At 38.4% G+C, this 27,305-nt stretch overlaps 1 protein-coding gene across 1 annotated transcript; it reads right to left on the reverse strand.

Annotated features, from left to right (window-relative positions):
* On the reverse strand, window positions 1-26,945 carry ETF1 (eukaryotic translation termination factor 1). Its single transcript, XM_088135077.1, has 11 exons — window positions 26,822-26,945; window positions 26,471-26,604; window positions 15,389-15,564; window positions 15,140-15,279; window positions 13,966-14,104; window positions 9,414-9,604; window positions 8,572-8,701; window positions 6,540-6,695; window positions 5,217-5,281; window positions 3,831-3,978; window positions 1-1,886 (listed from the first exon to the last, which is right to left on the reverse strand). The coding sequence occupies exons 2-11, from the start codon at window positions 26,554-26,556 to the stop codon at window positions 1,804-1,806; spliced, it is 1,314 nt and encodes a 437-aa protein (XP_087991203.1). The 5' UTR covers window positions 26,557-26,604; window positions 26,822-26,945; the 3' UTR covers window positions 1-1,803.
* Between the last annotated feature and the right edge of the window lie 360 nt (window positions 26,946-27,305).

Raw genomic sequence — 27,305 nt, forward strand, 5'->3', positions numbered from 1 at the left:
TATTCTTAAATATGGTTTAATACTCTTCTCCATTTCTGTACATCACAACACCAAGATATCACTGCTTGGGAGCTCTCTGAAGAGGCTACGTAGTATGCAAAAGGCTAGGATTCTCACCCTTTTAATGTGTTTGTGTAAGTGTAATACATATCAGTATATATTGATATATACATCAATATATAATGCAATATATACCACCAGAGATCACACATTGATTAAAGAGATACAAAATTTTGGCATCATTTCCAAACTTAAATAGTAAAAATAAAACTACCAAAAAAAGGAGCTGCATACCCTAAATGTGAAACAAGCAGTATATTCAAAACTCTAAATTTACACCCAATTTTTCTGCTCTTGTCATGTCATAGCAGACCCATTTACAATGGCAAAATCAAAGTATGTTGCTTTGAAGAGCTTAAGGATGCTTGTGATCACAATTTCTGCAAATCAGTCTGAATATTCATAATCATAAAGAGCTTCCCTAAGAGATTCCACCCAATGTGAAAACTTCCTGTAGGCAAACACATGCATTGCCTGCTTGCCAAGTTATAAAAAGATACAAATTCTATTGCTCACATTGACAGAAAGTCATTTTGGACCTCTTTTAAGTATATACTGTGATGAGAAGGCTTAGTTAAGACAACTCTCCCTTCAATTCAAGTGAGGCAGGATTTGGAACGATATACAATGTTCGCAGGTTGGGAGTTTTTGACCAACATAAGAATGATAAGGAAAATGAGAACGGAGCTAGGCAAAAATATCAGAGTACCTTTAGAAAATCAGCCAGTCCTAGGGGAATGCAGGAAAGTGAGCTAACTGCCATAGTGTTGAATGTGAATCTTTGGTGCCTAACTTCTAAAAAAAAAGTTACTTATTTCTACAGAAGCTCCATAGCCACCAGTTCCAAGGCTTATGTCGGTCACATTTTGCTAGATAATTGCATTTTGAAGCAGTTTGTGAATGTTTGCTGTTGATTCACCAAGGCAGCTTATGCAGTCCCAAAGCAAAACATAAAAAAAAAAACCTAGTAAAGTACAGAACCAAGCGTAAGCAGTATTAGCTTGCTTGTGGAAACTGTTTATTGACTGACAAAAGGGAAGAGTGAAGGCCACACAACTCATAATCCCGGTTAAGCCTGCTGAGACCCTGGCACTTCAATTTTCTTTAATGAAACACACTTCCTGATTTATACAAACAGTGTTTTTGCAGTCTAAGAATGAAACAGGTGGACTTCCCAATTTTAAAGTCACACCTTTCAAAGCTGGCACAGCAGAGAGTTTAATTCCTTTTACTTCCACCACTGTAGACTGGGAACAATAGGAACAAGGTCTCCCTAAGATGGTTCTTCTGCAATCTAAGCCAAGAACGCCATGTAAATGGGTCGTATCACTGCAAAAAGCAGCAATAAATTTCCTCCTATCAAAGTAAGAAACAAACCAGTATAATTATTTTGTTTCAAATGAAGGTTGAGAGCAGTTAATGTAGCTGAAGGTTAAAAAAATCATTTTCATAAAATACAAGAGCAACCAATTTCACCATTAAGTAAAAGTAAAAACTGGGATTTTTTTAATTAGTCCAAATGGCATTATAGAAACCTAGTAGAGTGCTGCTGTACTGACACTATGACAAATCAGTAGGGTTTGCTTTCTTTCTCTTTCTTTTTTTGAAACCCGATGTTCTGGATAAAGTTCTGGAAATACTCCAATTCTAAGGCAGGGATCTGTTTTGTTTTCCATCATGAGTTTTCTCCTTGGGTTGGATGCTGGAGGGGTGAGGCACATTTGCCAGACCCAGGCCGACTACCTAGTAGTCATCAAGGTCAAAAAATTCATCATCTCCTCCTTGGTATTCCATTCCCTGGAAGTCCACTCGGTACCGCAAGATACCTTTGGAAATAAATGTTAAAGGGAAGACATTACAAATACTTCATATTTATGAAGTACACTCAGCACAAAAAACTGTTTTCTGGTACCAAAGTACTGAACTGGAATATATTTCCTTCCCACTAGTATTGAACATTTTTTATTCATATTAGGGTGCACTGATTTAAACCTTATAGAGAAAATCTCAATTTAACTTGTTGGCTTCAAACATGTTTGCCACTAAGAATTCATGTTAGAGAACATCTAAGATGTGTTGGTTTGCAACACTCCACAGCATTTCATTTCAGTTTAAACCAAAATGTCCTGGATTTTCTGATCCACCTCTGTTTCAATTATATTTAAAAAATTCAATGACAGTGTATTTGCGAACTTCATTTGCCACATCTGGGAAAGATGTTAAAGCTATAAGGCAGGAATAGGCATATGCTGAAACAAAGCAGCTCAGTGAGACAGGACAGAACTGGTGAGGAATAAGTCTAACCTGGGACAGACAAGCAAGTAATCCCAGGGCAAACTGATTTCAGACTAAAGTGTAATCTAAAATAGCTGTAATCTGGTTCCACTTTGAACGGCATATATGCGGCCAAAAATGTAGGAGTATAGAGGAATAAATACATAACAATTCTCATAAAAGTAGCAAATGATTGAAAACATTCTTTAAATACTTACTGTGGACAAATACTGTGCCAACTAATGCACTGTGAAATATTGCCTATGTTAAATAGTATTACTGGAGATGTCGACACACAAATTTTTCACATCTCTCTTTACACAAGATAGGAGATATTTGCATTTTTTCTTCTACCCACCACATATTTCTACCCATCATTCCTAATTCAGAGAATATCTGGCATCCATGGTGGATGGAACAGGGAATGATAACATTGTCATAATCAGTAAGAGCAGATGATGTGGCAATCTTCTTCCTGGTTAGAGCAGCAGGGTTATGCTAAACCATAACAGTCTTAGTTCATAAACAGTGGTAAGCTTACAAACCCCAATGCTGGTTTCATATCACATATTCACACATTCAGCCCACTGATGTCTCACCTAATACTAACCTTTTTTCTTGCTGTCATTTCTTAGTATACTGTTAATGTATTTTGCTCAATCTCTTTAGTACGTTGATCAGTGCACCTTAATACCAACCCAAGATGCTTTCTTCAATGAGAACACAGAGAAGGTAGCATTCACATACTACCTATTTTAGCACTCAGCAATAACTCTTATTTTGGAGCAAATCTCATTAAGATCAATGAAACTTACTTCCAAGCAAATATACCCTTTCAAAAAGGAAGCCTGTCAGCTATCAGATCTACAGAAAGCCTAAATGATCTGACAGAATTATTGGGATAATTATGAAAGTATCATGAACACACCATTCTCCATGTAGTAATTTGCTTTAAATTCTTATTGCATTGTTTACATTGGACAAATTTATATTATCATCTTTAATCAATAAATAAATCAAGGACTCTCTTGAAAAAGGCTATCACTCTTTTTTCCCCCTGTAGACAAGCTTATTTGTGAGCAACAATCCTTCAAGAAGAGCTTAAAGCATGTCAATGCAACTTGAAGATCAAGCGAAAAACTACATAAAGCATCCACTGAAAACAAATCTCAGGTAATTCATTATAGTGGGTATTTAATAAATTGTAACTGTTTTCCAAATGATGAAATATTGATAGAACAGTAAATTAACACACAAATTATCAGTATTTATGCCAAAGAATTAAACAACGGGAAGATTAGTGGTCTGGGAGAGTACTGCAAACAGTGTTTGGCACAAGTGCCAAAATAATCATTTGTTGAAATAGTTAATTATTTCACTGGATTTTAGCATTCTCCATTGAAATTGTATGACATTTTGACAGTCTTGCCAGTTGGGACACAACAATGAAGGGCATATAATGATCATGCACTCTGTTGTTTTCATTTTCCATTTACCTCCAATCCCTCCAAATCCTTTCACAAACTGGGATCCTTCCTGTGACTTGTCTGTCACAATTTCCAACGTGGCTCCAAATTTCTTGTAGTTGTTTGCAAACCACTCAAGCAGAGGCATGCTTTCTATGAGTTCATGCTCCTGTCCAGTCTAAAAGAGATGACATGTGAAGAATAATTATCAGCAATGCTATGTTTCAAATCAGTAGGCAATATACCATCTGTCTTTACACCATTAGAGGCAGAGCATTCTGTTGCCAAAATAAAAAAGTATGCAATGGAAAAATAACCAGTGTAATGCCTTTCATTTACTTTCCATAGTGTAGGAACCTAGCATCATTACACCAAAGTGAAATTTTAGCAAGTCTATTCTGCTTATCTCATTTATTGTTATATGAATATGCCAGTATCAGGGCCCCATTCAGGATATTACTTATCCCCTTTAGAATCCTAAATGGTTTGGAACAACAGGATTTAAAAGCCACCCTCTTCACAGAATTATCTGCTTGCTAATTCCACCTGGGGAAACTGCTGTGCCTCACTACTGTCAGAGGAGAAAGACCAAAAGGACCAAAAAAAGGGGGGGGGCATTTTGCTGGTTATTGTGAACCTAAAGCCATTCCCCTTCCTTTACTGTCTCCATTATCTTGCTAAACTTTTTAAATAATTCTAGATTTATGACTGTTTTGCCAAACCCTTGTTTATAGACAACACTACAGACTCCATAGGCCCTGTTAAGAACTTTCCCATTTTTCTCCTGGAACTCTGCAAAACACATGCAGCATCTACTAAAAGTTGTGTCAAAAAATAGGGTTTCATAAGAGATAATAGCAGACTGGATAATTCTTTGAAGGCACAGGACAGCAATAAGGCTATTACAGCTGTTGGGCTGGTCCTCTTTCTGCTGGCAATTACTTTCTAAAACAATTCATTCCAAGGACATTGCTTCATGTCCTTGCTCTTGCCTACTAAGGCAAGAATGAGGAGCACACAGGGGCCCCACTGCTTCATACCACTGCTCTCAACTGGAAGGATCATATGACAGCATGACCATTAGAAAGAGTGTGCTTAGGCAAGAGTGCTTCCAGTCCTTTCCTGAACAGCAACCTCCTGTATCATGAAGAAAGATTAAGCAAGGCAGATAATCATACAATTAATTTGAGTATCTAGGAGAATTGTTATTACCTGTATTCTTGAGTTCTAAACACAATATTTTACAACATTAGTGTCCATTCCAGCACATACTCAAAGCACTTAGGATACAAATACACGAACTACCCCATATTCTTCTCTGTGAAGTAGATTAATAGTGACTTATCTGAGATCATCAAAATGAGCTCACCATAAATAGCTCTTAGCATTAAGGGAAAAAATGGTTTTGATAAATACCTCTTTATCTGTGAAGTGGGATTTATCTTTTTCTTGTTCTGGTGTCAAATAGAGAATCTTCTCTTCTGCAGGAGGGAAAAAAGCATAACATGCATAATAGCATAATTTCCTAAAGACAAATCAGATAATCCAATTAGCATTACAACAAACATTACTGAACACAGATTAGAGAATCTATTCACTTTGGGGAGAAGTTATGGACCTTTACCCCCATCTCACACACTCTTCTTTAGCATAAAGGAGATGCTAGAATATTGTTTTGTCAAATAAGAGAGGAGATACAGGAGAAAATTACTAGCTAAATGGAATCATGCTAGCATCAGTTATCCCCTTGGAGAAAGCAACCATTCACCTTTGCCTTCACCAGTTTAGCAATCTAAGAGAAGCCAACATATTTGTAAGCAGTGCCTGGTACAGAAGGCAGTAGTATCCTGCTATATTTCTAGAAGGAAAACCAGAACACCACTGTTAACTAAACTGGTTCGGAAATTCCAAGACAGTTTTTTTTTCTTGCCTATTCAAGAAGAAGCTGCTGCAACCCAATAGATAAGTATGAAATGGAAGAGATTTATTGTTATGAAAATGCAGAGTTAATGTCGCATATGATGATTTGTACATGGCATAAGCATGAAGAAAAGCATAGAAATAAAAGCAGGCAAACTGAAATTGCTTGATGACCATAGAGGGGGTCCCACAACAGAAAACATGAGTCAAAGAACAGAATAACAATCCTTCCAGATTTTTCATCTTGCTGCCACATATAATGGCTGCTATTGGAAAATAGTCTTTTCCTTTCCAGATTTCAATATAGATGAAGGCAAATATGTTAATTGTCCCTTTTTCTGTCCTATGCACTCAGACAACATAGTTACATTTGCATGAATGTAACACCACAGCTGAGAAGAATGAAACTACAACCGTTAGGACAACTGTAGTTATCCCAACCAGACAAGTTCTGGTCATAACCAGTGTAAAATCAGAGGTACCTGCACAGATCACACCTGATGAGTACACATACAAGTAAATTCAAATACAAGCATCTCTTGTGAATGTTTAAGCACTTATCTTACTGCTTTATCTAAAGGATTTTCTAACAACGCATCTATTACAATTCATATTATTTTAAGTACATTTATGAGCTTTTTGAGATGCTGATTTTAGGTGTATTTGTAAAACTAATGTTAGAAGAATTATACCTGTCAGGATGTATGGATTTTCATTAATGGAAGCAGCAATAATGCGAATGTTTACAGTGACCTACAATCCAACCACACAAATAATAATTCTTGAAATTCTAAGAGCAAAGCAATGGGAATCACATACCTTCTGTGCCTTGGCAATGAAGTACATATCTCATTATATCCAGGTTCTCATAAACTATCAGGATTTCTACTGCTCCCATTTCTAAGGCTTTTAGAGTGTCTTCAACACCAAAACAGTATTTTCCTGTGTCCTGACTGATTTCATCAAAGTATCGGCCTACATTTAGTGCAAACCAGAGAGAGATGCTATAAAATTTCATAATTACTTTAATTCAGTGCACAAAAGCAAATTAATTTGGCCAAGAAAGCTACATTACTGCGACATGAGGGAGATAGTGATGATTATGTTTAGGAAGATGAAGGTTCATCACACCAGCAAAATGAGGCTAGCTGACCTACTGGACCAGATACTTTTTATGGTTTCATCTTTTGGGTGGGTGGGGATGGTTACTGAAGCTGCTGGGCAGCTACAGGGTATTCTAGAGGAAGTACCTCAGTCCAGGTTCAGACCTGGGCACACGATACACAGCACTGGTCACTCTTGTGGATGATCTGAAGTAATTCCCCCCTTCTGGTGACCTTTGATACCACTGAACATAGTATCCATAGTATCCCCAAGAGTTGGGGACTAGAGGCAGTGTCCTACAAGGTTTCATTCGTTTCTTACTGAATAGTTCCAGATGGGATAGGAAGAGAGGTCAGCCAGATGTTAAGTCCACGAGGATGCTACAGGTCTTGCTACATTCCCCTTGCTTTTTAATATCTATGTGAGGCCACTGGGTAAGGTCATCCATCAGTTTGGAGTATGCTGATGTTACCCAACAGTACCTCAACACCAGGGTCAAACAAGATGTTGTAAATGGCAGCTACTGACTGATGGACAGGTTAAAATCATGGCCAGAAGAGGCTCTGCCCAACTCTCATTGCTATGCCAGTTATGTCCCTTTCTGAAACAGGAGGACCTATTAATACTAACTCATGTCCTCATCACTACTTGTCTGTACCACTGCCTTATGTTCTAGATAGGGCTGCCTATGAAGTCCACTACTCAGAAACTTCAATTACTTGGGAATGCAGTGACCTGATTAGTAGTTGGCATTCATCCCCAACAGCATATTACATCTCTGCATTAGCTTCCTATCAGCCTCTGAGTGCAGTTCAAAATGCTGGTTGTCATCTATAAAGTCCTACATGGCTTGGCAATGAAGTTATCCAGCTGGATTCAACCCACCTGATTTGTACATTCTGAGGGAACTACTGGTGATCTCTCACTCCCATGAGGTATGGGAGCAGAGGCCTATATGTGCCACCTTTCAGTATTAGCATCTACTTTGTGGAATAGCCTTCCCTCACAAATCAAATCTGCTTCTACTGTTTTGAAGTTTTTGAAAATTGAGTTATTCCAGAGGGCTTATGGTAAGTAGGAAGCCCTGTTGGGTTTTATGTTTTGAATTTTAATTGTACCATGGATGTTTTATTGTATATGCTTAAGAACTCCTTATCTACTGCCAAGGGTTTCCTGATTGCAGCAGGTATAAATTTGATAACACACACATTTGTGTGTATTGTTTAAGTGGAAGGCTCTGATACTTGACCTGAAAAACTAAATGCTTCCTGATATGGAAACAAACTCCTATTTTGTGAGCAGCATGAAGGTTATTGATCAGTTCCTCTATCCATGGAGCTCTGATTCAGTCAGTAGCAAGTTCTTTCATAGTAAACTCATATAGTCACCAATACCGAAGCAATAGCATTTTCTTCTAGTAAGCTCAAGGTATCGTGAAGCACCAATATAAAAACAAGTATGCATATGCAATAGAAGCTATGATCTGATCAAATACTGTGTTGTCTTAAAATATTTTTTAGTTCAGAATGTTCACATCTCTAACTAACTTGAAAGAGTGTAGAGCGGAAAACTGTTACCACCATCTCTAAAGGACAAGATAATTCCTATCTAAATTAACTGATGACCATATGAACACTACATCTTTGTTTTCTTCTGTCTTGCATAACTTAAGTGACAATTTTTGTATATTTGACTATAATTTATATTGCATGCAGCATGAAAAGACTGGATGTGTATTTCTTCATACCTATTAGCTTCTTTTCTTGAATGAATTTCACATTAGACAGGACCTCAGTGGACAATTCGATTGCTTGATTGAATCCATTTTCACCACCATATGAGATGTCAACTAGCTTTAGTACTTTGGATTGCAACCTCTACAAAAATAGAGGTCTAATATTAGAAAAGTTAGATAAATGAACAATTAAAAATCTAAAAGTATTACTCAATAAAGTGAAATAAAAAGTAACCAGCGTTTTTGTTTTAAAAAATGAGAACTCCCTCCAAACCATATTCATAACTGGATCACTACAATGCTTAAATGCGAAGCCTCTTTATTGTGCAGCATTTCATGAATAATCAAATTCTTCTTAAGACATTGTGCCTGTCATCTTTGACTGATTTTATTATAATTTCTTTGATTGTTGCGAGCCGCCCAGAGTTGTTGAGTTGGGTGGCATACAATTTTAAATAAATAACAATAATAGTAATAATAATTCAACATCATCTAATAATAATAATTCAACAACATTTGCCTATTCTAGGTCCTTGGGAAGGACTTAATAGGTGGATAAAAATGCCAAATTCAGTCTAAGCATCTGGCTGACTGTGCAACCAACCATAATAATAATTCAAATCGCCAAGATTTTAAAATCTGTGAGCTCCTTTCCTTTAGTACTCTCAAAGTTACTGGTTTTTTATTGTGTAAATGTAGCTCCAATATCCACATATTTCAGTTACTAATATCAGCTTCCTACTGGTAAAATTTTAGATGTATGCTAGTAAGCTATACAACCATCAATAAGAGAGACTTTACATGTATAACTGCTAGTAAGACATACAACCATCAGCAAGATTACTTCTGTTTACCTGATCAAACATATCTGATTGACTTAATTCAGTTTTGAAATCAGCTGATCCAGCTAATACGAGACCAGCCACGTTCACCTTGTCGCCAGAAATGAACAGCTGCACAGCAGTTTCTGCTACTTTCCTTACATAGTTGTGACGCTTTTCCATTCTCAAACGAGCAAAACGCAAGGCGGACTGGCCTCCTCTCCCTTTGAAAGACAAGAGATATAAATACATAAATATCAGCTCTGGTACCTTTCAACATTCAAGCTGGGACAGCCTTAATTGGGTATGCTCAGGATTTTATGGCTATCATGACAAGCTTGGGTCTATCTCAACATGTCACTTGCCCAAGACATGTGGAAAGTCACAGCTTACTTTGTGGCAGTGATAGAGCAACCCCCTCCCCCAAAAAACTCTCACTGTGTCCTATAATGTCACCCAGCAGAGCTTTCCTGTGTGATTCAGGAACTTTTGGGATCTGGCCAACCTAGAAATCATACAGAACCCCCCCAATAGTTTTCTGTAATTTTGTCTAAATCAGTGATGGCGAACCTATGACACGTGTGTCAAAGGTGACACACCAGTGTTCACCAACACCTGACAATTATTCTTCCTGTTTGAGTTACCGAAGAAACTCAGTTGGTTTTACTTGTATTTCATTTTTGTAATTATTTGACGTTTCTTTATATAATACATAGCACTACACATGATTGAATTGTATTTTTTAAAATTAAAATGAATTTAAGTAAATAATTGTCTCTCTTTTGTTCGGGGGGGGGAGTGTGACACACCAGCAGAGTCAAGTTAGCCATTTTCCAAATTTTTGATATGCCAAGCCCGAAAGGTTCACCATCACTGTCCTAAATCAAACTTGTAATAACTTAGACTCTACATCAGGGTTTCTCAACGGGGGTTCTGTGGAACCTTAGGGTTCCACGAGAGGTCACTCAACGGGGGTTCTGTGGAACCTTAGGGTTCCACGAGAGGTCACTAGGGGTTCCCTAGGAGATCATGTTTTATTTTAAAAAAGCAAAGACAAAAACTGAATAAAACCCCTCCAACCTCCAATACTGGGTTGGCCTGCCAGAGTGTGCGCAGACCCTGGGCAAGGGTGGGGATTGTACACACGCATGCAAGCAGGGAGGCGAGCAAAGCGTAAGCCAAGGAGTGAGCAATAAGTGAGAGAGAGAGAGAGAGAGAGCTCTGTGCTGAGGGTCTCCTTGCCTGCGTGCACCTGCCTTTCTGCAGGCACAGCGGCCCAGGGGGCTCTGTCTCAGGGCAGGCGCAGGAGATCCAGAGCTGGGCTGGCCCAGGCACCAACAGCAGCAGGAGCCACCCAAAAAGGCAGGAAGAGAGAGAAAGAGGCCGGGGAAAGGAAGAAGTGATGGTGGTAAAGGTTTTGGCATCAGGGTGGCAAGATTTCAGGAGAGGTGGAGGAGTCCAAATACAGTGCATTCGGAAAGTAATCAGACCCCCTTCACTTTTTTCAATTTCGTTATGTTGCAGCCTGATATTACAATCGTTCAAATTCTTTTTTTTTCTCATTAATCTACACTCAGGACCCCATAATGACAAAGTGAAAACAGAATTTTAGAAATGTCTGCAAATTTATTAAAAAGGAAAAACTGAAATATCACATTGGCATAAGTATTCAGACCCTTTGCAACAACACTTGAAATTTAGCTCAGGTGCCTCTTGATCGTTGCTGAGCTGTTTCTACACCTTGACTGGAGTCCACCTGTGGTAAATTAAATTGATTGGACATGATTTGGAAAGGCGCACACCTCTACAGAAGGCCTCACAGCTGACAATGCATGCTATATCAGAGCAAAAGCCATGAGGTCAAAGGAACTGCCTGCAGAGCTCAGAGACAGGATGATTGCAAGGCACAGATCTGGGGAAGGCTACAGAAAAATGTCTGCTGCACTGAAGGCTCCCAAGAGCACAGTGGCCTCCATAATTCTCAAATGGAAGAAGTATGGCACAACCAGGGCTCTTCCAAGAGCTGGTCGCCCAGCCAAACTGAGCAATCGGTGGAGAAGAGCCTTAGTAAGAGAGGTGACCAAGAACCCAATGGTCACTCTGAGCTCCAGAGATCCTGTGTAGAGATGGGACAAAGTTCCAGAAGGACAACCATCACTGCAGCCCTCCACCGATCTGGGCTTTATGGCAGAGTGGCTAGACGGAAGCCTCTCCTCAGTGCAAAACACATGAAAGCCCACTTGGAGTTTGCAAAAAAGCACCTGAAGGACTCTCAGACTGTGAGGAACAAGATTCTCTGGTCTGATGAAACCAAGATTGAACTGTTTGGCCTCAATTCTAAATGTTCTGTCTGGAGGAAACCAGGCACCGCTCATCACCTGCCCAATACCATTCCAATAGTGAAGCGTGGTGGTGGCAGCATCATGCTGTGGGGGTGTTTTTCAGCAGCAGGGACTGGGAGACTGGTCAGGATTGGGGGAAAGCTGAATGGAGCAAAGTACAGAGATCTCCTCAATGAAAACCTGTTCCACAGTGCTCAGGATCTCAGACTGGACCGAAGGTTCACCTTCCAACATGACAACGATCCTAACCACACAGCCAAGACGACACAGGAATGGCTTAGGGACAACTCTGTGAATGTCCCAGAGTGGCCCAGCCAGAGCCCTGACTTGAACCCTATTGAACATCTCTGGAGAGACCTGGAAATGGCTGTCCACCAACGGTCCCCATCCAACCTGACTGAGCTTGAGAGGATTTGCAAAGAAGAATGGCAGAAATTCCCCTAATCCAGGTGTGCAAAGCTTGTCGCGGACTACCGAAAAAGATTCAAGGCTGTAATTGCTGCCAAAGGTGCTTCAACAAAGTACTGAGTAAAGGGTCTGAATACCTATGCCAATGTGATATTTCAGTTTTTTCTTTTTAATAAATTTGCAGACATTTCTAAAATTCTGTTTTCACTTTGTCATTATGGGGTCCTGAGTGTAGATTAATGAGAAAAAAAAATGAATATGAGCAATTGTGGTATCAGGCTGCAACATAACAAAATTGAAAAAAGTGAAGGGGGTCTGAATACTTTCCGAATGCACTATATTAATGGGAGGGGTATTGGAGGTTGCAAGGTGTCAACTCCCCTCTAGTTTTGCAAAGGGGTCCTTGGGAAAGGTGGTTGAAAGGGGGGGCAAAAAAGGAGACGCTGGGTTTGGGGAACAAAGTGTTGGTGGTGCAGGGAGAGGGGAGGTTGGCCGACCCCACTCAGCATCCCTGTGATGCATTTTGCAGTTATCATTCATAACAGTTTGATATATTGCTCAAAAACTGTACATGCCCTTAAAAGTAGCCCAAAATGGCCAAAAAAACAACAACCCTGCAACACGCAAAGGCCAAAAATTTCCCACAGCTCATCTCCGGAACTCAAGTTTGGCCCAGAATTTGAGTATTTGTGCAGCAAAAAACAAGCAAAGTTACACATTAAAGAGGTAAGTTTCATTCTTTATTTTTACTATAAGAACACTGTTAATGCATATATTCAGGCTACACATGAAATGAATATAATAACGTCTGGCCTAGATTTGAGCCTGAATGTGTGGGGGTTCCCCGAGGCCTGAAAAATATTTCAAAGGTTGCTTCAGGGTCAAAAGGTTGAGAAAGGCTGCCCTAGCAACTTCACATTTAGATTATTGTAATGAAATGTGGGGTAACCCTTGGACAGTTCAATTAGTGCAAAATAGTGCAGCATTTTGTTTCTGGTCTCTATTCAGGGTACTCATTCTAAGGCCAACTTAGAAGTGGCAAGCAGCTACCCAGCCTGGGCCTTTTCAGTGGTATCCCAATTTTAGAATGCCCTCAGTGAAGTATGCTTGGTATTTGTCTTTGCTGTTAGTGCTGTTGTGGTCTTTAATTTAATTGTTTTGTTTGACTGTCTGTAATTATCTTAATTGTATATTGTGTATTTTTGTACTGTGTTTTATAAAATATCTTAATGTATGTTTAAATTGTTTGAATGCATTGTTTTAAAAACAATTTTAACTGTAATCCACTTAGAGATTTATTTTAACAGGAAGGAGTACAGAAATGCTTTCAATAAGATAGATAGCAAGTAAGCAAATTTGGAACAGCCATTTCCATAAATATAGTTTCTGTTCTGTACTAAGCTCATATTTAAAAAACTCTCATGTTCAATGTTTAAGTATTTGTTTCAATGAAAGATGCAATTGCACTGTTGTTTGAAGCCATCACATGAAACAAAGCATATTCAGTGATGATTACCTTGCCAGCGGGACAGAGTATCAATTGGTGATGTTAATTTGGTCTCTGGCTTCCTATTTTACAAATCCAAAGACCACATAACACAAAATATCCAGCAATTCCTCTGCTAAAATGCAAGAGCTTTTAATTGTTTTGAAGAAAACCCCCCTTATTTGAAGACAAATGTTTTAGTGGAAAATACTTTACATAACTTTAGCCTCCATACTACTGTACTCAAATTACCCAGACATATTGAAATCACTGAACTAGTTACAAGTCTTACTCCCCAAAATTATTCTTTCTAAAAACACATCAATTTCTCTCGTTTTTGATACAATACCATGTTTCTTTGGAAGATCCACGGTGAATTTGTGCAGCACCTCTCTGGTGTTTCCTTGAAGTGTTCCAAAAAGTGCACCACTACCATCTATTACAATAAAGCCAAATTTGCTGTCATCTGACAATAGTGCTGTTAGAGCCTAAAAGTCAACACAACAGAAATTGAGAAATTTTGAACAAATTGATATATAACAAATCAGGCAAGAGGGATATTCTCCTGAAGGAATGTGCTCATCTTTTTTATACTTCCATAATTACCCCAAACTCATTAAACTAACAAATTAATTAGGTTCATTCAAGCATTTTAAACTATCGTCACTGTACTCTTTAATGGATCATTTGCTGCCAAGTCTATAGCACCCAGTAAGCTTGCTAGAATGGATTGTGCAAAGTCAGGTAAAAGGAAATCACCAAAAGCCAGTCTGGTTAAGAAAAAATGGACACACTCTTTAAAAAAAATACAAGTGATATTCAAATATAATCCATACATCATTTTGTGAATAAGAAAAGCGAAACTCCAAGAAGGAAGAAGCTCAAATGAATTTCTGCCTGATATTACAGCTACTCACCAAAGTAAAAGTGCCAATGTTAGTAGGAGAATGCCAAAATGGGGCACATAAAGCAACGCTCTCAAGCAAACTTGTATCTTGTGTAGTTCTTGGCTCAAATTCACCAAGATAAAACCTGTCAGTGATCTGTACCAGGCTAATAAGAGATTTCACCCAAGTTTATTAATAGGCATTTAGTATACAAAATGAAGGAATTGCAAAGATGCATAATCTTAGCACTGGAAGGCTAAGATTAACAAATCACAATTTGACTTCTAAATGCTGGGACAGTCCATTTAGATAACTTGGGTGATATCCGATTATGTAATGCTTTGCAAAAAAAAATGCAATGCAACTCAGCTCTCAGGTTATGTTTATATTCACATGCTCTAATTTTTCTTTTGTGCCCCATCTCCTTGAAAAAGACAATTGTGAACAAATTCTCATCTGGAAGTTGTGGAAATGATGTGCAGGAAAATGGTCGCATCCTCACACATAAACCAAGTGAAACCATTCAGTGCCACATGACTAGACTTCCCAATGCTCAGTAGCTTTCCTTGCTATTAAATAACCATTAGATAGTATAGCACAGTTGCAATTTAGAGAAAAATAAAAAATGTAACTTACCTCTGTATGGAATTTATTATCACACAAATACAATGATGTATTTATTGGTTTGAAAGGTTCAAAATCAATGTTCACTTTCTTCTCCTTTCCTTCTTCTGTCACAATTGTTCCACAGTAAACAACCAGACCATTTGGAGGTACTGTAAATATATATATATATATATATATATACATGTATGTATATATAATCTTAAGTACTGCTGAAGCTTGAATCAAATTATTTATAATGGAACTAGGAGGATATTTTACCTTTGTTATATAGTTTTAGCCGTTGCTGTACAGATGTAATGGCGCCAAGGACCGAAAGGCGATTCACTCGAGATTTAATATTTGATGCTGTGCCAAACTCATCGGCTAACATTTTTGCCACTCGGGAAATCTGGTCTTTGGGGGGAATGATCAAGGATATCATGCTGGTGCCATTGCTAAAAAAAACAAAAATAAAGGTTCAAACAAGGAATGTAACATTTAAGGGATAAGACTTTCTATACTAAATGTGGAAGAGAGATGGGCAGCCATATAAATTACCTAAATAAATAAATGGTGGATAGGGCAATAGTTATACAGCATTACACATAATAAAACATGCTATATAGGCTGTAAGTCAGCATATATACATCTATGTTGATGCAAATGCTCAAAATGAAATTGCATGTATTGAAAAAGCTTACAAGTTCCTGTCAAAGCTCATCAGTACATGTTAAAAAAAAAAAATCCTTTTGGTTCCAGTAAGTATGTAAACTTGATCTATGTTAACCAGAAACTATTAACAAATAATTCTTCAGCACAAGGGTCAAGAAATTTCGATGTCCGTTATTACTTCTATCCCTCTGCATGATGCTATGTTGGGCTAGGAGGTAGATAGAAGGATTTCTGGGGAAACAAAAAGCATGTTGCTATATACTTTCCAGCTGGAATTACAGCAAGTGACTTGAAATATGAAAGCAGCAATTATTTTTCCCAAATATAATCCTTTGTTCTATACAAATCCTTTTTAATTTCTATACAAATTTGTAAAATGACATTTTCATATATTACCTTGAAACTCAATTAGGAAAATTATCTTATGAAGGTAGCTCTCATATACCAGCACAGAGAAAGCTCATGCAGAGACAGAATACAATACTGCAAAGGTACAATGGTCTATGCCCATAATGAAATTGGTAAGAGTCTGCAATGGGGACTCTCTTTCATTCTGGCATATTTGATATAGTTAAAGGAAGAGCGTCTGCACATTCTCTAAAACTTGCTCTTAAGTACTGTGGAAGCATCCCTCTCCCATTCCATTTTTAATATTCTATTTAATAAATGCCCAGTCCTCCCATCTTACCTGAATCATACTGATACGGCAATTAACACACAAGAAACATTACACAAATGACTCATCTTCATACTGGAATTTTTAGTGACAGCTGAGGACAAACCTTCTGAAATGCAACCCTTAATGCATTATATCCCTTTCTAGTATTTTCCCTCAATCATAAGGGGCATATAGCTATTCTCTGCATTCCTACTATTTTAGGTGCTGTGACCATCATCAGCAAGTCATTTAATCTCTCACCAACAGTATGCATTTTTTTTTAATACTTAACATTCCCTGTCCCAGTGTTTAGCATTTAGCTGCCAGGAGATCAAACATGAGCTATATGCCTCTTTACCTAGTCATAATTCTCTCTACAGAAAACAGTGAAAGTAAATTAGCGTTGCAAAAATATGCCTTGGTGGAAATTCATTAGCAGTTCCCCCTCTAATCCTATCTTCTCAAAATGCTCATAGAATCCTTCCACAACCAATGAAAAATTTTGTCATATTGACCTTGCCAATGTCATCTCACAGCACTCAGCCACCTACAGCTAGTAATATTGGTCCGTAAGCAATAGATTCCACCTTCTGCAACTGGGTAAAACACCACGATGTTTTCAAAGCAAAATGTGGCGCTACTGGACCAGCATTTCCTATTTCCCAAAACCTTAATAAAGAGACTTTTGTTGGATGCTCTAATCTACGTAGGTATTTGAAACATGTCAACTTTACAACACATATAGTTCTGAGGTAGTGGCAACAAATTAAATTGTATCCAAGAAAATCATATGGATACAAGGAGGTGTTTTTTCACAACAGCACTGTCTGTACATTCACTTCAAAAACTAATTTTTGTACATTGATTTCTGACAAGTACAGAACAAACTGCAAAACTGGCAATGCACTACTACTGCGGACCACAGGAAGAGCTATATGGATAGCTAAAAACAGGTTTGAATGATTTGACTTTAAACCTGATGGAGTTTGCTTAAAATGAAGTCTTCTTCAAGTTAAGTTCAACTACCAGTGACAAAAAAGATATAAGCATGCAGTTTTCTTGGCCACAGTACCGAAATGGTTTCTGGGATTGTTTGTTCAAATTCCCAGTCTAGGTCCCTGCTCTAGAATTCCCGGTGAGTCTCCCATTCCAGAACTAACCAGGCTGATTCTGCTTAGCTTCAATGTCCAGACAAGGACAGCCAGGTGCTACTGATAGTTTACGCCTTCAAAAATCTCAGCTCTTCTTGTACAGTTCAGTGGAGAGAATCTTTTATCTACTCCTATTTCCATTCAGGTGCAAATTGCCTTTCCAAGACCATCTCACACTTCACAGATCAGTCCATTTCAACATTACTAGAACAATACTAATAATAATTAAACTGCTCAGTTCCTTAAATAAGATAATAATACAGCTATATTTGGACTAAAAGAACAAAGCTGTGTGAATCACCCAAGATTGAGTGTGACAGAAGTGTCTGCAACATGCACAAAAGTCAATCAAATTCACTGAATCTTCAAATCAAAGTTTCACACAGCTCCTTTGAAGAACATACTCCTGCCACCTACTGGATAAGTGAGTAAGCCCTATAGTTAGGAGAAACTGCAATGAAGAACACCAAGATCTGCTCCACCTTAATCAAGATTCAGATTAACTTTCAGCATTCAGTAGTTTCACTTCACAAGAAAACTGATCTCCAAAACTTTCAATTATTCGGAAGATTTTGACTCAATGGGCTTCAGTAATTAAACTGCACTGAGGAACAGAGCTCAGAGTATTGTATCTGTGTATGGTGAAGGTAAAATAGCTAAAGAAATGTGAAATTTCAACAGCTTCTAACGGTAAAATAGCTGCATATTTTGAGGCAAAAATCTGAGATGCTGTGGATTACTATGAACGCTTTGGGTTGGACTTATACTACGAACACAATTTTCCACAGTCCCTTGAGCAACACAGCAGCTAGAAATGTGAATTAAGACAAAACTATCTGGAACATTTTATTATCAATCAGTAGCTAAGCCACACTTTGAAGTACAAAATATAAATTATGTGCAAGCTACTACTCTTCTAAACAAGCAATTACTCACAAGCAGCTAAAAGCTTCATAAAATAGTAAATTTGAATCTATTTGAATCCATACTCTTTCACAGAAGCATACTAATGTTTTAATAAATAATCTATTCAGTTCCTACAAGAAGGTCAGTCACTAGGCCAATATAGCTGTTCTCTCACTTCATACAAGCTATGCTATTAATTATCAATCAACAATTAGTAGGCAAAGAGAAAGCCTCTAGAGTACAGGACTGTTCTCATTTACTATAGTTACTAGTCTACAATAGCGTCTCCCCAGTTATAGAAACCTGCTCTTGGGTTTTTGCAGTTCACTTTGAGTAAAGCATGAGATTAAGTTAGGGTTTCCTAAGTGGTGAATTTAGCCTCATGTATTCTTTGCAGCCACTCTGTTCTCTGAAATTTAATTTGGGAGTAGTTAGGATGTTTTGCAATAACTGACCCTTTTATAATTAGATTCTTTTTACTTTGGTACTGATTGATTAGATTGTAAACCAGCAAGCAGATGCCTCCTTACCTTTATTTATACACACACACAAACACACACAGAGTACAGTGCTTGGAAAGTTACACACTGTATAACTACTCAGAATATTATAATGTTAATTGATTATACATTACTGAGACAACTCCTGGCATTGGCTGCCTTAAAAGTACAACAAATAAATAATTCAGACAGGGAGCAAGTTATCAGAACTAGCTACTGAACAGAGAATATATCAACGCTGTCTCATAATCTTGCTCTAATGCAAGAGCAGCAATTCTCAAACATTTTGGTCTAAGGACCCCTTTACATTCTTAAAAATGATTGAGGACACCAAAGAGCTTTGGTTTATGTGGGTTACATCTATTGATAATTACTATATTATAAATTAAAACAGAGAAATTTTTAAAATTTTTATTTCACTTTGCGGACCCCCTGCAAGGGTCTTGAGGACCTCTAGACCCCACTTTGAGAATCACTGCTTTATAACAAAAATGCTTTAAAAATTCTAAGCTTCAGCAAAAATTTTGAAATGAAAGGTATATATTAATACTTTACTAACAGTACATTTATTTGAAGCAAATTCATGTATCTCAAGCTAAACTGTGACACAGGTATAGTTTACTATGAATTGTTGTTCTACATGCAACTAGACTATGTAAAATAAAATATGAGCTTTAAAATACATCACGTTCTGAACTCAGGATAGCACACCGAAATTCGCTAATGTGGCACCCTGTGGTCAACACTTGTCCAATATTTGTCTCTATTTTAGAAGAGTTCCAGTGCTGAAATATCTTCCAAAGGTGGCTCTCCTTGGGCTGAGTTGATGGGTGTCATACTGGGTCCTGGTGCTGGGCCTATATCCCATTTCAGGCAGCTATGAAACCACATTACTTCTTTTAGGATAACATCCCAGGATGGGAGGCCAGCATGCTCAGCCTACTTGAAGTCAGCACACAGGCTTAGCTCCAGGACCAGCATGATGCCAGCCAGGAAAAGCCATCCTAGAGGAAAGGTAAAACTAGGCAAAAGCAGCTTAATCATTAAGGAGAGCTGTTGCAGAAGTCATTCCAGTGGGTGTAATGACAGCCACAGCCCTAGGAATACGTTCTGACAGCAAGCCACATCTGTACATACACAGCTGGATCATTGCTAGAGATCACAGCCTGCTCTGCCTCAGCAGATTCTGATAGTTTGTGCTTTACACCTAGTTCCTCCTAAAGCATACTGCACTGATTGCACAAATTACCAAGTTATTATTACATCTGCTAAATCCTGCTCCTTCAAACATACATTAAGTTGATGTGCCAGTCTAAGTTGGCAAAATAAACTATAACAATGTACAGAACCAAAATATCCTATTATATTTATACTACCCCACCTGAAACAACATTCCAATGTGATGCATTTTACTAATTTCAAAATCAAGCACTTATATTGTTGGGTCTCGCACCAGAGATTAAATTATTTCCAGAGCTTCTTCCTCAAACTGAGTGAAATTCATTTGAATTGTTTAATGAAACATATATGAGGGTAGAATTGATCATACATTTAAATAAAAACAGTAGGTCATTATTTTGCATTTAGCTCCTTGTGACAGATTGCAAGACAGCTAAAATACATGGATTAGCTAACACAAAAATACAAATAAGGAACAAATGCCTGGGGGTGAGTGGGTTAAATAAGTAGCTTTATTTAATGTTACAGATGATGATGAGAATTAGTATTAACTTCTGACAGCCTTGCACATATTCCTTTGCAAAAATGCAAGTAGAAAAGACCTTGCCAAGAATTCAAAACAGCTTTTCTTTCTACTGACCCCAGAAACTGGTGAGATCACCAACAAGTTATTTAGGATAAAGGTTAAGTTGATATAACAGGACCAGAACAATCCAAACCAGGGAATTAAAAATAGGCATCAAAGATACAGAGGGTTTTATTGATAACTGTATGTTATTTACACCACCAAAAAGCCAGTAATGGGTTGAGTATTAATATAGTTAATAAGAACAAGAAGTCAAGGCTTAGGAGGACATCACAAGTGGTCATTAGGAAAGCATTATATGGTAGTGTACATCTTAATTTTTTTATTTTTTAGAGATTTTGGAGGAATTCAGTAAATTTTAGAGAAGTTTGTGTTGTTTTAGGAATTAGGTTTTCAGAGCTGGGGGGGGGGATATTCCTGAGACTGCAGATCATGTGTTTTATTATCAACAAGCTTAGCTTGAAGAAAAATTATGCTTAGTTTATATACTTAATATGGAGTATTAAACAGGTACTTTAGAATGCATAGTTTTTGTAAAGTTATAAAACGATGAAACATTCTCTCAAAAATGAATGCTGGCATAATTTGAGGAAGATTTTCGGTATCTGTACTTTCTTACATCTGTTTTGTGTGTATGTGCATGCAAAATTCCCAGTATCTAAAAAATTGCAGCAGGGCAATGGAAATAAGCAAGTGACTGTACAGAAGCTATTCCTGCAACAATAATTTGCTCTCTGGCAGTTCTCTTTGGGATTCCACCATTATAGAATTTTGCTTTTTAAAAGCCATTATTTCCTCATTCTATAAATGTAGGAGAGGTAACTACTAACCAGCAGGCAAAAATTAATTTATAAAAAATTGTTAGCTAGTTTCAGAAATTCAAGACTTTATTTGTTTAATTTTCCATTTAGCTTCACTCAATTTTAACCCCAAAATGATTAATCTAGGATTCAAAGCAGTTCAAAGCCACTCCATTATATTTTTAGATAGGGGAACTGCTTAAAGTTACTGACTAAAGCTAAAACTGAATACTGTAACACATATATACTGATAACGCTGAACAGTAACTTGTTTTCCTGGTTTCTGCAGCCTCAAGGTGGGATGGAAAGTGTTCATAATGACTGAAAAGAAAAAGGTATGTGTATGTGGCCCCTGAAAATACTGTTTATAAGCATAGTGAAAAGATACTGGTGAGATGAGATAGTTCAACAAATATAATTCCCTTTTCTTCAATTATTCCATATAGATAATTTTTGTTTCCTTCCCTTTCATACACACGCTTACTATTCATTTGTAAATAACAATGAGGAAGGAGAAGAGGAAATTAAGTTCTAAATGCAGATATTCTACAACAGTTTTCAGCCAATTAAGGATATTGAAAAGTTTTCCAATTTAAAATTCTCCAGAAAATTCATATCGCTGTAGGCTTAAATTATATTGCCATAACCTACAGGTGTGTACATGTTTGTATGCGTGTATACCCCACTCTCTCACACACACACATATAAAAGTAATCTACATCCAAAAGATTCATCACAAGCAGCACTTGCTTGTGGAAGTTTTTCTCTTTCTACTTTATTATTATTTCTCCTTTCTTCCTAGCTGATCCCTGGGTTTGGAGATCCTCAATGAAGTCACAAATCTGATATTCAGGATACAGCTAGAGAAAATACTGTTGACAGTTAGGAGTTCTTTCTTATATAAGCTAAAGCACTACTGAAAACTGCTTTGAGCTATTTGGAGTAAATGATTTCATAAAGCAGATTAGCAGGAATCTCTACTCAGTTATAATACTCTTTCATTTAATAAAAAGCTCCACTTAGCGATGCAGCCTGTTATGAGATCACTCTGCACCAATCTATACACTAAAATAAGTTGCTAGGCACTAGAAAAATGTAAGGTAAGGAAACAAAAGTATTCCTCATAAGACAGAATATTCAACTTTGCCTATTCTTAGTTAAGCCTTAGATGCTGCAAGTTTATCATGCAGTTGCCTGAAACACTCATAAATCTAAAAACAGTAAGCACAGTTCCTAAAAGCTAAAATGTTATATGAAAAACTCACACAACTCATTAGAAAGAGGCACAGGCATCCTGATATCCCTGCACATGGCCTTATTTAAAAAGTTGCAGAACTCAAACATCATTAGTATCTACCTTGAGCAAAACTATAGCAAAGGGGCCACATGAACCAGTCCACAGACTGAAGGTTTAACATCCAGCTGCTACCTTTAAACTTGCCCAAGATTTGAGCACTGTTTTATATACACGATGTGAACACTTCATGAGGATAGTGTATCACCAGGAGGTTTTACAACCATGGTATGTTTGCAGGAGAACAATAGCAGACCCAAAACACAAAATAGTATTCATCAGCTGGGATACATTATTTTTCATATCTTTTTCAGCAAAAGCTAAACCTATATATGCTACTGAAATGTGAAATTATTAATTAAATATTTGTATTAATGAAGTATTTCAAAAAAGAATATAATACTTTTATATATACTTTAACACTTAAAAAAAGTGACACTATCAAGATTTTTAAGAAGAAAAGTTAGAAAATACTATGCCCAAGAAAGATGTAGTTTATACAAGAAAGACCAATAAAACACTTTGTAAGCTGCTGTTTCCTCAGATATGCCACAAATTCAAGTCCTTCAGTGCATTTTACCTATAAAGTCATCACTCCAATTAATACTTTGAACTTACTGCTTTTGAAAATTAGCTTACTTCCTAGGTAAATTATCCAGCTCCAGAAATATCAATTGGTGCCTCAACAACCTGAAATACTACATAATTATGAGCAATGATAAATAGGCTTTCTGAATTGTGTTGTGCTTGCTGTCTTTTTTTACTAATTAAAAAGTATACTCAAGAAACTGCCATTGCTTAAGTTCTCATATTGGCAATTAAGCAGAAAGGCTAGGATTCAAACAACTCAATATATCTACACAACACTCTTCAACTTTTGGAAAGTGTTTTAGATAGAAAACATTGAAAGGTGAAAACAACATGCAAAGCAGAATTAGAATGTCAACTCTATATATTAAAAGTCCAAATTTTGTTCATCCTTTCCATATGTTGGATAGCAAACATATACGGCTGCAGAAAATTAACTGGAAATAAAGAATACAGTTTTCCGGCATGTGAATTTCTAGTATACTTAGGTGTTTCCCTCCAAGAGAGACAAAAAGGATTGGAATCAACTGCTTTTTCCATTCCCAGTAAAGTGCTAACACAATAAAACAAACTGGATCTGATTTAGGGAGGCTCAGAGAGAACTGTAAGGAAAGGGGAATTTGATCTCTCAGTAATCAATATTCTACTGGTTGAACAGCAATATGTAGTACTTTGCTAAGCTTTTTCACAGCTGGTTGTTGAACAAGCCATAATGGCCTAGTTCACATACCAACACTAAATCATAGTGGGTAGGCTAACTCATCCAAAAGCAAATCAAGCATACTATGGCTTCCATTATGTGCAAACTGAACCCCCGCATGAAGAAGACCCTTTACGAGTATTTAACTAATACAGTACTTAATTAAGAAGCATTAAGGATAAAGATAAACAAAAAAAAAATCAATACTGCTGATAATTTCCAGTGAATATACAGAGATAATTTTAGTAACTTTCTGTTAAGTCAATCCTTAAGCTGAATGACCATTAGCCTGGCCAGTCACATATCAAACACTAACTAGAGATTAATGAAACAAAGGAAGCAAGCATTCTTCATGCATCTTTTCCTAAAGCCTATCATATACAAATCTATAAGGGAGATAAATGATTAGTGATGTGCAAAACTCACCAATTGAGGAACAGAACATTCCAGAACGTTCCATACACCCTGCAGACCCTGCTGTTCTGGAAGTAAATCCTACATGCAGGAAGTGACTGAAGAGTCCTAGAAAGAGCATTCTGGACAAAACAGACCTGTTTGGAGGCTGGAACACCCAAAAAAGCTTCTGGTTTAGAGGGTTTACTTCTGGAAACCATCAACCCCTCCCCCCCAAAAGGAGAACAGAGTCTGGAAAGTTCCAATCTCAAATCAGTAAGTTTTGCACATTCCTAAAAATTACTAAGAACCTGAGATCAATGTCATTACTTAAAACACAGCTAAGCTTTCATATGAATCTTGGAGAAGCTAATCATTCAGCAACATTAACATGTCCCTTTGGCACTTGAAGCATTAATATATACAATATTTTTTTGCTGAGGTCCATAAATCTTGGCTGACTTTTATAGTACGCCATTATTTCAAGCTACTCACTGAATTAATATCCTTCCCCAAATCCCTGGCACACAGCTAGGATTCAAGGGAGAAAAGAGTCACTGTCTTTTATAACAGGCCTTCTACACAACTGCAAGGAATAGATGTTAGTTCAACAACCAAATGTAAAAACAGTCACACATTCTTCATGTACACAGGGCAGAAAAGCAACAAAGGCTATCTTTCTCAGGCAGCACAAAGCAAAAAACATTCCCTTACTTGCTTCAACGGATGGAAAATTTCAGAAAAAGATCTTAGGAAAAGAGAAGCCAATGAAGGCCACTAAGACAGGTGGTCAGCTGACCATGTCAACTCTAAAACATCCTGTGCCTGCTGTCCTCCTTTAAAAGGCCCTAACAACAATATAAGGTAGACAACCCTCCGTACTTGAAAACTGGGAAAATGTCAACAAGAAGGGAAGGGGATGAACTTTTATAACTAAAAAGTTGTGCTTTATCTATATGAACATATGTCATTTTTCTTAGGTCACTTTTTTATCAATGACTGTCTGGCAAGTTCTGGCATGCAACTGAAAGTCAAATATCCCAGGCTGAGACACACAAGACCAAAAAAAAACCAAAACCCAAATTGGGCTGCTCCACCTACAAATTTTACTCTGAGTATAAAAACAGTTTGTTGTGGCAACAGTGAAGTACAAGTTCAGAGGAATACAAGACAAGGGGAGATGAGGAGAGAAAAACTATCAAGAGATACAAACATTTTAAATGGAGTAAAAGTGATTATATATACTGGGCTTTATGAAATTCATTTCCAGGATTTAGAACAAGTGCCCAAAATGTCCTTCACATTTAAAACAGTACCTCTATCTTAGTCCTACTAGTAGCCCACCATCACAGAAATCAACAATGGAGCCATCAGAGTGGATGTGCGTATGGAAAAGTGAAATGGAGGCCTTTACTTACAGACTTAGCCTGAACTACAGTTTTACTGTTACTGAAAGTGGCCAAACTGCACCACAGGTGTGCCACCTCTGACAGCAAGCGGCCCGTGTACTGTAATGGAGAACCTCGCTCCATTCGAAGAGAAGAAAATCCCTCACTAACTGAGGACAAGTATCAAACACCGGAACCGTTTCTCCCTGACACGCTTCTTCTCCGTGCACTCACGGCTCCACATGGATCCGGCCTCGCAAAGCACACTCCCCAGAAACTTAAGGCCTAACTCACCGAAAGTACTCAGCCTCGTGTTCCAACTGTGGACTGAGCATGTGAGGAATCACACACCGCTTATCGCTCCTCTGTGCTGGAACACGAGCGACCAGGGGAAACATCCCTGACATTTCAGTTTTCTGCGGTGAGGAATTTGTGGGGAGGCATACCACGCATAACGACTCCCCCCCTTTGGGCCCAGCACGCAAGGTTGCTCCCTCGGCACACGTGAGCGCTAACCCCTTCGCCGCCTCCAAGGTCTCTCCTTACCCGCGCGCCGCCTCGAGACTCTTGATGAGCTTCTTGATCTTCCAGATCTCCACGTTCCTGTCGGCAGCGCTGGGATCGTCCGCCATCTTCTCCCTCCTCCTCCTCCTCTTCCTCCTCCTCCTCCACCGCCCCTCCTGCGGGTGTAATCAAGCCACCGAAGCCGCCACGCGGAAAGGGATTGAGAAATGAGGGAAGGAAGCAGAGCCGTTAATCCTGGCCGACGCCAGCAGGGCTCCTTCGGTTCCCCCAGCCGAGGAGCGCGGCGGCGGCGACCACCGCCACCACCACGGCCGCCCGCCCGCCCCGCTCCCACTGGCGGGGCGACTCTCCCGCCCGGACGCGCGCGCTCACCTCAGGCCTCGCCGCCGCCCCCTCCTTCCCTTCCTACTCCGGACTGCAACGAAGGGCTCCTCGCGACGGCGCTTGTGACGTCGTTCGCCGGCTTCTTCCTTCCTTTCCTTTCCCCTCCGCCTCTCCTGCTCTTCCCCCTCCCTCTCGCTTCTCCTCCGCGCTGCATGTGTTGCAATCGCCTCACATGGGGTTTCTGACATAATTTCCGGTCCCGCACCAATTTTTTTTTTTTAAAGGAAACGAGTGCCTGCGAGGAGGTGGATTTTCAGCTTTCCGCCACTTCTCTTTCTCTCATTGGCTACATGTCTTCTGAAATTTCTCTTCATTGGTTGGTTTCTGCCCATGACGGTAAGGTGCCCCCCCTCAAACTTTTATATTAGGCTGTATGCCGGGAAGCGTAGTTTGTTGGAGGGGTCACTCAGGGCGGTTAAGCAGCTCTCGCGTTACCTATCTGCACAGCTCTCGCGTTACCTGTCTGCACAGC

This window comes from Python bivittatus, unplaced genomic scaffold, assembly GCF_059951505.1.
Source record: "Python bivittatus isolate LINGU-HERP-01145 unplaced genomic scaffold, Pbiv_v1 ctg000020_np1212, whole genome shotgun sequence".
Lineage (NCBI taxonomy): Eukaryota > Metazoa > Chordata > Lepidosauria > Squamata > Pythonidae > Python > Python bivittatus.

Bases quoted from the DNA above. Each gene is read 5' to 3' on its own strand.
- ETF1 (XM_088135077.1), bottom strand. From the start codon at position 26,556: ATGGCGGACGATCCCAGCGCTGCCGACAGGAACGTGGAGATCTGGAAG. The intron at 15,280-15,388 runs GTAAAATATCCT...ATATATTTACAG, and splicing joins GCTAAAACTATATAACAAAG to TACCTCCAAATGGTCTGGTT. The intron at 14,105-15,139 runs GTAAGTTACATT...GTTGACTTTTAG, and splicing joins ATAATAAATTCCATACAGAG to GCTCTAACAGCACTATTGTC.